The sequence below is a fragment of the Heliconius melpomene genome, chromosome 7, assembly GCF_056956725.1.
Source record: "Heliconius melpomene rosina isolate 202511_hmr_F chromosome 7, ASM5695672v1, whole genome shotgun sequence".
NCBI classification, from domain to species: Eukaryota; Metazoa; Arthropoda; class Insecta; order Lepidoptera; family Nymphalidae; genus Heliconius; species Heliconius melpomene.
In genome coordinates this window covers 3,154,327-3,169,183 of record NC_140395.1, presented here as the reverse complement: position 1 = coordinate 3,169,183, position 14,857 = coordinate 3,154,327, and the positions used below count along the sequence as shown (strand labels likewise).

Here is a 14,857-nt window from a genome sequence, read left to right as displayed (position 1 = left end):
TGAATCGTCGAATGAACATATGAACAAAAAGCTACCACCGGTTCGGAAGGCAGTTCTGCTGAGAAGAGCCGGCAAGAAACTCAACAGTTGCTCTTTTCAAAATCAATGGTACAATCTATTACATTAGTTGGCAGCTATCCTGCATTACATTCAATAGACATTAATTCCATACATGTTTGTCCTCTAAGTATTCTTGAACAGTGTAATAAGCTTTACTTGTTAGAATTTTTTTTACTGATATTTTAAATTTTGGAAGTGGCAAATCTAGAATACACTGTGGAATTTTATTATATACACGTATGCTCAGACCCATAAAAGATTTATTAACTTTTTGGAGGCGAAAACTTGGAGTAACAATCTTATCTTTATTTCTCGTTTCTATCGTATGATTGTCACTATGTTTACTATGACAATGTATATTTTGTCGGACAAAGAGAATATTATAGTATATAAATTGGGAAGCAACTGTAAGAATACCTGCATCTTTGAAAACATCTCGCAGAGAATCTCGCGCTCTTAGTTTATAAATATATCTCACGGCTCTTTTTTGGAGGATAAATATTGAATTTATGTCTGAAGCACTGCCCCATAGCAGCATTCCATAAGATAAAATACTATGGAAATAGCTATAGTAGACTAGTCGGGCAGTGTCAACGTCCGTCATTTGTCTTACTTTTTTAACTGCAAACGCGGCAGAGCTGAGTTTATCCGCAAGTGCTTCCAAATGAGCGTTCCACTGGAGTTTGGAATCTATAGTTACACCTAAGAAAATAGCTGATTCCGACAAATTGAGAGTTTCTCCTTTAATTAGTAGACTGAAATTATTTTTTTTAACATTTTGTAAAGCAAACTCAATACATTTAGTTTTTTTAGCATTTAACATTAGATTATTAACATCAAACCAACGAAGAATATGCGATAATGCGCTATTCACATCGTCATAGTTTATTTTATTTCTGTCAACCTTAAATATTAAAGAGGTATCATCCGCGAAAAGTACAATATCACATAGGTTCTTCACATAAAAAGGTAGATCGTTAATGTAAAGAAGAAATAAAAGGGGACCAAGAATGGATCCTTGTGGAACGCCCATCTTTAGAGGAGATCCAGATGATTTTACATTAGTTTAATTGGTTAGTGATTCTTATTTTTTTTACCTTCGGGTGATATCTGCGGATGGGCTCCCATAGAGACACGCAAATATAGCGCGAAAAATAAGAACATTGGAGACCTTCCGTGTTGATTGGCAGAACTCGGCGCCGTGTTTACCAGTTTCATTTTAATTATTTTAGGTAAAACTCGTAAACGCGACAAAATATGATAATTAGCCATTTAAGTCACATTTAAGTGAAAAGTCAATTTCGTCATTGTGGCGCAGTGTAACTGCACTTTAATCCCCACAAGAAGAAGAAGAAGAACTAATAAAAACTACTCACCCAATAATATTGATAAGAAACTCTTCATAGCTTCATAGTTTAACTTCGAATATTGAAAACTATTCAGCTTAATTATTTGCGACTGTAGCCTTGAAATTAAATTGTTTTAAAGTTATACGCACCTTAATTAGAACTACAAATCGTAAATTAACTTTCCATGGTGTTTTAATTATAAGACGCGTACGCGTTGCCGTAGCAACGCACATAGTAGCACACACTTTTGTATAAAGTGTCGATTAACACTTTATACAAAAGTGTTTATTGATGTATTGTCAAGCTTGGTAGTGTTTCATATTTATATCGACAATTTAATATATTTACAGGCATTATTTGAATAAAATTATAGCATTCTGCCCTCCTTCTCTATATCAACTATAACTGTGCCAGATTATATAAAATAAACGTATTTTTTGTAAAAGGAGGTGTTATTTTTTAGTTTCACGCTGTATTATAGCAGGGAAAGCAAAGACACTTCCGTTCCCCATTTTCAAAATTTAACAAAAATAAAATTTCAACCACCGTAAAGGTGCAATAATCACCTGCCGGTTTAAGGATTTGTCCGCGCATACGCACAGCCAACTAGGGCCATCCTGCGGCAACGGTTTCATATAGTATTAAAATGATTAATATTCCTTTTGAACGTAATTAATGTTTAATAATATATTAATTCAACAATATGTTTTATGCATTATTAACATACATTATTAACATACATATTGTAAATAGATAGCGGTGCATGTATCTGTTTTTACTGAAGCAGCATATAGGGTAAAATATTTCAAACCTATAAAAAACCTGTAAAAAATAATCAAGATTCTCTACAGCTTAGACGTAGGATTTTGTTTCCATTTCACGATGTTTATCCATTCTGTATTACGTGCTACGCACTTATGAATAGATAGATACCATTATCGTAAACATCTACTACCAAAAATACTACACAAGCATTGCCGATCTGCCACTTTTCATTCCCAAAAAACATGCCAGAACCAGAAGGGATATCCCTTTCACTATTCTTTATCACGTCTACTATAGTGGATAGTTTTTTTTTTCAGCTTCACGCGGTATCCCGCACACACAGACGGAACCGAGTGTTAAGACACTCCTCCCACTTTCTGCCGAATTCTGGAGGCATTGCGTGTTGAGTGGCAGAACTTAACGCCGCGCTTTGCCTCGACGCCAGAGCGAAGAAATGGAAATATAAACGAAAATAAATATTTCACTTCACGCCCTTGTGCCGCTGCGCCACGACGGCCTCTAGTGTAGTGAATAGTAATTTGAAATATTTTGCAGATGTTTCAAACATAGGACAGTCCACATCACTTTATCAAGCCATTAATTAATTATAATAATATAAGAAACTTTTAGAGGAAAGTAATATATTTCAACTTATTTTTCCTTAAACTAGATGAATACTAACGCAAACAATGGTGGATTGTATTCAGCGTGCAATCAAAACCGTCAATATTATAATGTATCTACCTAATTAAAAAAAATCCTAGAACTATGTAGGAAAGTGGTTTTGCTATAATTAAGTTCGTGCTAAAAAGAAAATATTTTAATGTGATTTGAAGTGTTTGAAATTTACATGGAATCGACCTATTTTTCGTATATTTGAGCTTCGTTAGAGGGCTAAATTTTGCTTGTAGTCGTTCAATATAAAGCAACTATTAAGAACTACCCACGATTTCTATCTAAAAAAATGAAAATCGACCCATCCCATATATTTTATTGTGATTGTTAAAAAAAGCATGTATATTTTTTATTCCCAGTAGACATGACGTATTCTTACATATAATAGAAATAATCATCATCATCTCTGTCTATGCTGTTGTCCGAGTCCTTGGTTTTTTTTCTTCCTTTTCTGCTTCCTGTATTCTCATGATTATCAAAATTGGTTGTGTTTTGTTCTTTCCTAGTGCTTTCTGTACCTTCATAATCATTATTATTGGTTGTCCCGGTGCTTTCTGTAGCGTCATTGGTTGTTTTTCCTTTTTTCTTGGTGTTCTCTGTATTCTTCAATGGATATTCCATATTAATGTTAATGTTAATATTAATGTTTGGGTCGTTAGTTATTTTTATGTTTTCCGTAGTGGTTCGTATAGTCTTTGATATCTTAGTGGTTCTTTTAGTCTTTGATAACCTAGTGGTTCTTATAGTCTTTGGTTTCCTAGTTGTTCTTATAGTCTTTAGTTTTCTAGAGGTTCTTATAGTCTTTCGTTTTCTAGTGGTTCTAATAGTCTTTGGTTTCTTACTGGTTCTTGGTTTAGTTGGTTTTGGTGGCTTATGCTTTGGCGGCTTCCGCTTTGGTTTCGGTTTATGACTCGTTCCAAACAAACTATCTAAACCCGCCCATTTCATTACATTCTCGTACCATCTCTTTTGAATTACATTGTCTACATCACTTACAGCTTGAACATGCGGCTGAAGATCTTCTGTATCGTAATCTGTTATATTTGTTGTTTTTTTTAATTCCCCTCCTCTTACATTACAGTAATCTTCTTTATGTCCATCTGGTGGTTTCTCAGTGTTTATTAGTTTTCCTTCTTCCTCTTTTTCATATTCGATCGTATGGTGCACTAAGATCGCTGCCGTGAAGAAAATATTCATTAGTGATTAATTAGACTTTTTAGCTTTACGCTGTGTATCCCATATGTAACAGAGTATGTAGCATAGTAAAATTATTAAATTTGTTTTAAGTAAATTTAATAGATTTACGTTTATATTTTCATTTCTTCGCTCTGGTGTCGAGGCAAAGCACCACACCACTTTCTGTCGAGCCTCGAGTAAAGCCTCGACAGAAAGTGGGGAACGGAGTGTCTTAACACTAAGTTCCTTCTGCCTACTCTGCTGATTGTGGGTTACAGCGTGAAGCTGATTTAATTTAGTTTTAGTTGTCTTTGAAACTGATGGATGCGGCGAAAGCTAAAAATGTCATACATTTACTAATAAAAACTACTCACTCAATAACAATATTAAGAAACTCTTCATGGTTGCATTATTTAAGTTCAAGTATTTAAAATCTTTTATGTATTGAATTTCAACTGTAGGCTTGAAGTCAAATTGTTTTAAAATTATAAGAATTTTAATTAGTATTACAAATTATAAATTAACTTTTCTTGTTGTTTTAATTACACTTAAGAACTAATTGTCACGATAATACACGTTGCCATAGCAACGTATATGTATGTTACTGTAAGCTACAATTTGTTTTTTTTTAAATATTAACATTCTGCACCTCTTATCTGTATAAATTATAAGAAAATTTATTTTTTGTAAAAAGGAAGTAACGTATACGTAAACGGACAAAAAGGCTGGAGGCCACTGATATGGGTAGAAAGTGTGACTTTAAGCGCGAGTGCTTGTGGGTTCAAAGAGATTTAGGGTTGCAGTCTAAAAAACGGCCCTAGAAATAAAATTTGTTAAAGTATAAATTTAATTAAATATCTTATTATTTTATATTACTTCGAAATTACAAATGCTTCTCTTGTAAAAATATAATAATGAAAAAAGTTTCATCAAAGTAAGTAAGCAAACAACGAAAAGACGGAAATAATAAATATATATAATTGAATCCTTCACTTATATAGAGGCTGTTATTTGTATTTTTATTTGTTGTTTATATGTTGTTATATTTATAAAAAATATATTAAATTTGAATTTATTCTGAAGAAAATTATTATTCTGTATGTCCTGTAGTAAACCTCTGTCCTCATCAAGGTAATTTAGATACACGTAAACAAGCTATGACTATACAAACTTACAGACAAATTAAAACACTAAACACTCATTAGAAAATGATCATTAAAATAGCAAAACAATGGATGATAAGTTTTTACTAGACTAGACTAGACAACTTTTTTTTTAAGTAAAACAATATACATTAAATTAAATCAACAATAGAAACACCAAAAAAAATAAATATATTACTTTATTTTATACTTTCTATTCTACGTTGTAGACACCATGAATATTAAAATAAATATATTTTTTCATTTTGTTTATACTTTTATATATAATAAAAATCATCATCATTATTATCATCATCATAATCGTCAATGCTGTTATCTGTATCTTTGGTTATTTTCCTTCCTTTCCTAATGCTTCTTGTACCTTTTAATTTCCTGGTGGTTTCTGTACTCTCGTATTCATCATAATCAATCGTTGTGCCTTCTGTATCAACTGTACTCGTATAATCACTGTTGTCGGTGGTTGTTTTAGTTGTTCTTCTTTTTCTCTTAGTGGTTCTTCTAGATTTTCGTTTCCCAGTGCTTCCTTTAGTCTTTGGTTTTCCAGTCTTTCCTGTAACCTTCTGTTTATTTGGTTTAGTTGGTTTTTGAGGCTTTTGAGGCTTTTGTGGCTTTTGTGGCTTTTGTGGCTTTTGTGGTTTTTGTGGCTTTGGTGGCTTTTGTGGCTTTGGTGGCTTTGGTGGCTTAGGTAGCCTTGGTGGCTTTGGTATTGGTGGCTTTGGTATTGGTGGCTTTGGTATTGGTAGCTTTGGTAGTGCTGGTGCTGGCTTTATTAGCTTTGGGATTACCTTTGCACCTTGCAACAAAAAACGACCCACTATTCCTAGAAAAGGAAAAAATCTTTTTTGGATAGCTATTTCTTTATCTGTTAATGGATAAGAATTTTGAGTTATATTTGTATTATTCATCTCAAAATACGGCTTAAGAGACACATTATTATAACCATAATGTGTCAAATTTATTAAAATTTTTATTTCCTCCTCTGTTAAATTAAAATAATTTTCTATGTGTTTTTCTGGTCCTTGTGGTTTTTCAGTGTTCATAAGTTTTACTTCTTCCACTTTTTCATATTCGATCGTATGGTGCACTAAGATCGCTACTGTGAAGAAAAGATTTGCACATTTAGCTGGGTGTGGGCATAGAAAATATTGGAGACGTTGCGTGTTGAGTGGCAGAACGCAGCGCCGTGTTTACTAGTTTCAAATAAATTTCATTTAACTAACTACTAAAACTAAAACTGGTAATGGAGGCCAGTAGTGGCGCAGGGGCACAGACTGTGACTGATAAAACTGACTGGTTGTAGGTTCGATCCCCACTTGAGGAAATGAAATATTTATTTAAATTTATATTTTCATTTCTTCGCTCTGGTGTCGAGGTAAAGTGCGGCGTTGAGTTCTGCACTTCAACACGCAATGCTTTCAGATTTCGACAGAAAATGGGAAACGGAGTGTCTTAACACTAGGTTCCCTCTGCCTACCCTGCTGTGTACGGGATACAGCATCTAGCTGATTTTTTAAAATTTAAAACTGGTAATCGCGGTGAAAGTAAAAAAAATGCTATCATTCCATTTTCTTCACTCTGGCGTGAATTCGGCGTAAGAAGTAATAAAAATACTCACTGAAGAATATTAATAAGAAACTCTTCATGGTGTCATAACTTAACTTCAAGTTATGTAAACTATGGTGGTGTTTAATGTTTTGCAACTAAAGTCGAATTGTTTTAAAATTATACAAACCTTAACTAACTTAACCTTAACTGCAAATTATAAATTAACTTTTCATGTTCTTTTAATTAAACTAGGGAACGAATTGTTGTATGCAATACGCGTTGCCGTAGCAACGCCTATGTCAGTTTATGCAAAAGTGCATATTCTTAAGCAAATGGTAGTGTATGTTATATGTATTTTGTATTAATTAATTATTATTATAATAATTGTATTAATAAGTCTAGCAAAAACTTAACGCCTACGTAGGAGTATGAAACTGTCAGAGTTAGTTAGTTAGTTAGTTAGAGAAGAACTATAGAATACCAATATTTTTTAAAAGTATATTAAATTGTCAAAAACCATTTGACACACACTATCGTATGCTTAACGATATACAATTTTACATAAAGTGACATACGCGTTCCTATTGTCTAAAGCTTTGCAATCCATACCTATATTATAAATTCGAAAGTAACTCTGTCTGTCTGTCCGTCTTTTACGCAATCAGGCCCAAACCGCTAATTTAATTGTGATAAAATACATACAATATATTTGAAGGTCTTAGGATGAACATAGGATACTTTTTTTTCTCATATTTGTAACGTTTTCGATTTATACCAATATATTAGAATACTTATTAATTTGACATGAAATTTATTCCGCCATGTTAATAACAACCGTCTAGCAACGACGACGAGCAACGATTTGCAAAGTTTGTTGTCAGAAAACGTCACCCAAAATGAGTTTGCTTAACGCATCTCTCTATTGAAAACTGAAAATAATTTCATAAATATATTTTATAAATATTCGTTTAGTTCAAGCGGGCGTAGCCGCGTACGGGTCCACTAGTATACATATAAAACACCGGCAACTCTATACTTATATACACTATACGAGTAATTATTTTACTAGGAAAAAAAGCTACAACTTGAACGATTGCGCTCTTTATTTATTTTTATTTTTTTTAACTTTACTTTAAATTTACGGTAAATAATAGTGTTCAACTTTTTTTTTAACGTTAATTTAAAATTGTGTAATTTATGAACATTTTTGACATCGTTACAAACCTTTTTGGTTTTTTAGATGTTATATTAAATTGTTAATAAATAAGTAAATAAATAAATAATGGTCTTAATACTATGTTGAAAATTTGTAGGTAGGTATCTGTAGTTTTAACGAAACTTATTTTTCAGAATACACACGATAGAAGAAATAATCTTTAATTAAATTTATGGTAATTAATTTTTGTTCAAGAATTGCCCTCGTATGGTCTTATATGTGAATCCAACATCATTTGAAAGAATCTTCGTATAAGGAATGTTAAAAAAATGTTTGCCACCTCTTAGTCAAGCTTTCTTGCGCCCGTTCTTCTCAGGTCTGAGGTAGTAACTTTGGTGAACCAGTTGTAGATTATTTGACGATTCATAAAATGATGCTTGTACCAGAATAATTTGAATGAAATGAATGAATTTTACTTTGACTTTATTACTGTCATGTAAAGATTGAAATGTTAAGATGAATCGATGGACCTATAAACAAACATACATAAATACATAGATTAATAAACACGTTACCCTTCCTTGCTCTGCGCAGTCGGGTAGTAGGAAATTTTATGGTTTAATTCTTAACTTCAAGTTAAGTATTTAATACAGTTTTGCTTAATAATTTGCAACGGTAACCTTGAAATCAAATTGTTTTGAAATTATGCGAATCTTAATTAGAACTGCAAATTATAAATTAACTTTTCTTGTTTATTTGATTAGACTAGAGAATCAATTGTCACGTGTAATACGCGTTGCCATAGCAACGTATGTGTATGTTATTTTACAATCAAGCACATGGTAGTGTGTATTATATTTAATTTAATATCTAAGTTTATGCATTTTCTTATTATTTGTATACATTATAACTATTCCAAATGTTATAATTTCAAGTACTACACGTATATTTTGTAAAAAGAAGTAAACATTTTTTTTAGCTTTACGCTGCATTCCTTTCACAGCATGATAGGCAAAGTAAATTGGAGATCTTAATGTTAAGACACTTCCATTCCACACTTTCCGCCGATCTCTTCAGTCATTGTTTGTTGAGCGGTCGAGCTCGTCACCGTGATTAATCTATATATATAAAATCGAAAGGTCACTCACTCATCACGAAAGCTCAGAAACTACAAGTGCTAGGAATCTCAAACTTTGCATAGAAGTTATTTATAGGACGTAGGTGTTCGCTAAGACGGGAATTTGCAATATTCGACTTCTAAGGGGTTGTTTTTGGGGTTGAAAGTTTGTATGAAACTTCATTACTACAAATGCTAGGAGTCTCAAATTTTGCATGGACGTCACTTATAGGACGTAGGTACTCATGGAGACAGAAATTAATAATAACGCAGGCGAAGCCGCGGGCGGGCCGCTAGTAAGTAGTAAATAAAAATATCAAATATATGTCATCAGGTATTCAGACATTGAAATTAATTATAGCCTATATGTTGGCAAAGGCTAATATAAAGAAAGAAAGTATTTTTTCATTATTTATAATGAAAAAAAGTTTCATTAAATTAAAAAGTAAACTGCAGTTAAATAAATAAATATAAAAGGTTTATGCTGCGTGCGTCCTTCTTAACAAATGGCGTTTTAATTTACAACGATAATTTTATTATTTATTTTGTTTGAAAAAAATACTTTATCATGTTTGGCAAAATCCCTTTTATTTTTAATGTATTAGGCTTTATAGAGTAGTTAAAATTGTGGTTTCATTTAAAGTGGTGGTGACAAAAACACTATATAACAAATGTATAATAAATAACCATTTTTAATACTATGGTTTCTTTTTTAAATCATGAAATGTTTGAGCTCTGGTAGAGGACAAAAAATGTATGAAATAAAAATAATAAAAAATATTCTAAAAACTTATATTTTGCGCAAGTTTTGAGACTTATAATCCCCCCCACTTAAAATCTAACATAAATTGAAAAAAAAATCCAAAATCAATCAACCCTAATTCACATAGATATTTTTTTTATTTGTTTCTACTTTTATATATAATTTGTTTATAGTTGTATAAAGTTATTTTCCTTCTTTTCCTAATGCTTCTTTTTCTTAGTGCTTCCTGTACTCTCATAATCATAATCATAATAATTGGTTGTGCTTTCAGCATATTCATCATAATCGATCGTTGTGTTTTCTGTTACGTCAACTGTATATTCAGTATTGGTTGAGTCAGTTGTTCTTCTTTTTTTCCTAATGTTTCTACTAGATTTCTTAGTGGTTCTTATATTCCATGGTTTTCTAGTCGTAGGTTTTTGAGGTAGTTTTACTATGCTTGGTAGAAAATCTGGTATTATATCTGGCATTATCATTGGTACTAGTATACTTGCACCCTGCAATAATAATCCTAGTAAAGGTAAAAATCTCTTTTGGATAACTATTTTTCTATCTGTTAAAGGAATAGAATTCTGAATTAATTTTGTATGATTCAGTTCAGAATGTGGCTTAAGATCTCCTGTATCGTAATATGTCAAATTTGTTGAACCTTTTATTTCCCTCTGTGTTGCATTAAAATAATTTTCGATATGTTTTCCTGGTTCTGGTGGTTTTTCTGTGTTCATAAGTTTTACTTCTTCCCCTTTTTCATATTCGATCGTATGGTTCTGGATTGCTGATGGCACTAGGCTTGCTGCTGTAAAGAAAATATTTATTTTTACCTTCACGTTGCACTGTCTTGCATGTTGCCGGGTGGACATAGAGAATAAATAAAAAAATAAATATTGGAGAGTTGTTTTATTTTTTTTTATAAGCAAGAACTACTAAAAATACTCACTGAACAATATTAATAAGAAACTCTTCATGGTGTCATAACTTAACTTCAAGTAATGTAAACTATGGTGTTTAATGTTTTGCAACTAAAGTCAAATTGTTTTAAAATTATACAAACCTTAACTAGTACTGCAAATTATAAATTAACTTTTCATGTTGTTTTAATTAGATTAGGAAACGAATTGTCACATTGTTGCCGTAGCAACGTGACGTTGACTTGTATATTAATACTTAATTCTAATTACTTTGGATAATATTTACTAGCGCGCTGCTCTCGGGTTCGCCGGCTTAAATTACACTATTTTTTACTTTCTAGTCTTTCTGACTCGTTATTACTTTCCTGTTCTAATAATATCAACTTAGATTTTTAGAAAGTTATCTAGATTAGATACGAGATAACTGTTTCCAGATATTTTCGTTCAATTCCTTTTATTCCGTGGTAATTTTTTTTTATAATGTTAGTTTGTTTTACTAAGCTTTATTTCGGCTATTTAGGCTAGATTAAAACCGACTGCACGTAATACGTACAAGTGGCTGTTGTTAACGTGTTCTAAAATGTAAAATGTGATATTATCAATAATGTTTTGAGGAAGCTTTTGTTTGTTTACATTATGTCTTAATCCCAAATGTAGTCGGGCAGTATCAATGTCCGTCATTTGTTGTATTTCTTTTTAATTTTTAATCTCGTGTGTAGCAGGGTAGGCAGAGGGTACCTAGACTTAAAGAAGTCCAATTTTTGTGCGTAAATTCAATTTTTTTTTAGGTACATGTGTTTAACCCAAATAGGAATCAAATGCACATTAACATTTGCAGTCATATGTTGTCCGACTGCACCAACACGGCCCCATATTTATTATTAATCAATTTACCGCTTATCATCTTATAATTTTAAAGACTATACAATAACTAAAGAGAGACTAAAGAGAGGTGTGTTTTTTTAATATTGAATAGGCTTGCGTTTGACCGCATCAAGTCTGGTGAGCGTTGATGCGATCTACGGTGGTAGCCTTAAAGCGTTTCGTTCGTACGTTAGGAATTTCCACCATGTAAGGATGGCGTGAAGCTGTATTCTTGGAAGTTCTATGGTAAAAAGGGGTTGGGGGAATTAAGTTATGCAAATCTAAGGGCACACTTTTCGAAATGTATGCGGTAAAACACAGACAACGATGCAACCCTACGCCGGTGGCTAAGGCTCTGCAGTTGACATTCTAGAAAATACTTAATATTGACATAACTTTATTAATTTAATCTCAAATAAAAAAAAACACTAAATAGGGACGTAGTAGGTATGTCTGTCACAATACAATAATGAAATGTGCATTTACATCTGTCAAATCGTTTTTGAGATTAGCTTGTACAAACGCACAGACAGATAAAAGAATTTTGTATTGTTACATTGTCTTATGTTCTATTTATTACGTTGACGACGTTGAAGCTAGCCGTGGTGGGCCAGCGTTGTGGGGCACAAGGGTGCGACTGTAAACGTGACTAGTTGTGAGTTCGAATACCATTCAAGGAAATCAAAAATGTTTTCATTTCCTCGCTCTGGTACTGAGAAAAAGTACGGCGTTAAGTTCTGCCACTCAACGCAATGCTGGTAGCTAAAAAGGTATCGTAATATATCGTATACACTGAAGGGATTATAAAATAAATTAAAAAATAAAACTATATTGTAATTATCTTATATTTTTTATTCTCCCGCCGGTACGATGAATATCATGGGTACATCAATTTTTCTATTCTCTCTTTTGTAATTTTGCAAAATTTGTTCTTCATCACTATCTTTTTTATTAAAAGTCATTTCAAACGATTCAGGTATATTATCATCTATATCTATGATCCAGTCCTGCCTTGTTTTTTTATGTTTTGGTTTCCTAGTTTCTCTTGAGCCCTTTGGTTGTCTAGTGCTTCTCATACCCCTTGGTCTTGGAGGCGATGGAGGTCTTGGAGGACCTTTTACCGTCTTTCCGAACAACTGATTCACCAAATTAATTATTTTGTGCATATCTAACCACCTCCTCGCGCCCACCTTTTCTCCGTCTCTCAATTCTCTATAATTATGTTGGTAATGTTCAGAATACGGCTCAAGATCTATTTTAACGGAATCTTTCATATTTGTTAAATTTCTTATATCTCCTTTACTCAAATTATGGGACTGTTCTTCATGTTTTTCTGGCGGTTTTTCAATGTTAATTAGTTTTACTTCTTCTGTTTTTTCATATTGGATGGTATGGTGCATTGGAATTGCTGCGGTTAGGAAATATTTGTTACTTAATTAAAAATCTACTTTGTTTTTTTTAACTTGTTTTAATATATATTTTTTCATCATAGATTTTTTTTAGATATAGCGTATTGTAATACATTTATGTGCGGCCGTTATGGTACAGTGGCATAACGTCTGACGGTAAGCGAAACAGTTGTGGGTTCGATTCTCACTCGACAAATAAAATTTTCATATCCTGGTTCTGGGAACAAGACAAAGCACAGCGTTGAGTTTCGCTACTCAACTCACCATGTCTCGACTAAGACGAAAAAATAACTTATTAGGGCCTATGTCGAAGCCTAGAATTAATAAAAACTACTCACTCAACAATAGTAATAAGAAACTCTTCATGGTTTCATAGTTCAACTTCGAGTATTTAAAACTTTTCTGTTTATAGCCTTAAAGTAAAAGTTTTTTTAATTATATGAATTTTAATTAAAACTTACACTTAATTACATTTTCATGTTGTTTTAATTGATTATTATTCGTCTTTTATAGCTTCACGCTATATACTATTCCACATATTCCTGTAATGGTTTAGACAGAATGAACCTAGTATTAACACTCCGTAGTGGTCGCTTTCGCCCAATTCCCATTGCGTATTGAGTGGTGGAACTCTACGCCGCGATTTGTCTTAAACTTAATACCTCATCAGCATCGGTGCAATGGAATCCACAACAATGGAGTGCCGCTGTCATTCAGGCTCATTATTTTTTTGGTACCTCAAATGAAAAAGAAGAATCTTTATACGATGATAGATTACTTTGTTGTCCATCAGTTAAGACCTTATTTCGAAGTCGCGTGGAGTTATCAGGCTGAAATTTATATCAATTATTCAGGTCTACGTTTCATTGGAGCACAGAAGAAATATCTCCACAATCAAAAGATAAGAGCATTTAAGTATTGGTTTACTACATTTTATGTGAAAATCGCCGCGTTAACTAAACATGTAGAGTACCTACCTCCCGTAAACTTATACGCATACCTAAATTAAAATACATATTATAAAGAAAAGCATCCGCGAATTGAAAATTTATACTACAGATAAAAACTATTATAAAAATATAGTTCATTTCATACAAACACAATGCAATACGCCCGCAAACTAAAGTTTGTCAACTTTTATAAGTTGTACTACAATCGTGTGTGGACGAGTCCGACTTGCATTTGACCTGTTTATTATATCAATATTTGTAATAAATTGTAACCGATAGCTATCTGTTGATGGAAGATAAGCAATGCAGTTTGAGGCGGTCGCGGCGCAGCGGCACAAGGGTGTGACTGTAACGCGACGGTTGTGGGTTCGATCCCCACTCGAAGAAGTGATATATTTATTTACATTCCATATTTCCATTTCTTCGCTCTGGTACCGAGGCTCTGAAAACGCGGCGTGGAGTTCTGCCACTCAACAGCCAATACCTTCAGAGTTCGGAGGGAAGTGGGGAACGGAGTGAGAACGGTGAAGGTCATTATTAGATAAAAAATATATTTAAATTATACCATTGTCTTTGAAAAGAGCAACTGTTGAGTTTCTTGCCGGCTCTTCTCAGCAGAACTGTTTTCCGAACCGGTAGTAGCTTTTTGCTTATATGTTCATTCGACGATTCAAAAGTGCTTGTAACAGTCTATATATAGATTAAAGAATATTTTTAATTTGAATTTGAATACAAATATTGTGTGTATTATTTTTGCGTTCCTGAAAAATCTACTAAAAAGAAAAAGATATATTGGTAGGTCTTATTAGGTTATTTAAATAAATATATCAATTTTTTTTTGATTTTGAATATGAGTCCACAAGTATAAACCACTTTGTATAAGAATTATGTATAACATTTTTGTTTTCGTCAAATCTATAAAGTCTGTAGAGGGGTCTTAAAAAACTTTTTTTTTGT

At 32.5% G+C, this 14,857-nt stretch overlaps 2 protein-coding genes across 4 annotated transcripts in view; one reads left to right on the top strand and one right to left on the bottom strand.

The window, feature by feature from the left end:
* Rbcn-3B (WD repeat-containing protein Rbcn-3B) overlaps nucleotides 1-14,857 on the top strand; it is a 113,916-nt gene that overhangs the window by 15,386 nt on the left and 83,673 nt on the right. The window lies entirely within an intron of this gene.
* On the bottom strand, nucleotides 12,393-12,941 carry LOC146537337 (uncharacterized). The gene has a single exon (XM_085188166.1). It carries the CDS (start codon nucleotides 12,939-12,941, stop codon nucleotides 12,393-12,395), a length of 549 nt encoding a protein of 182 aa, XP_085044292.1.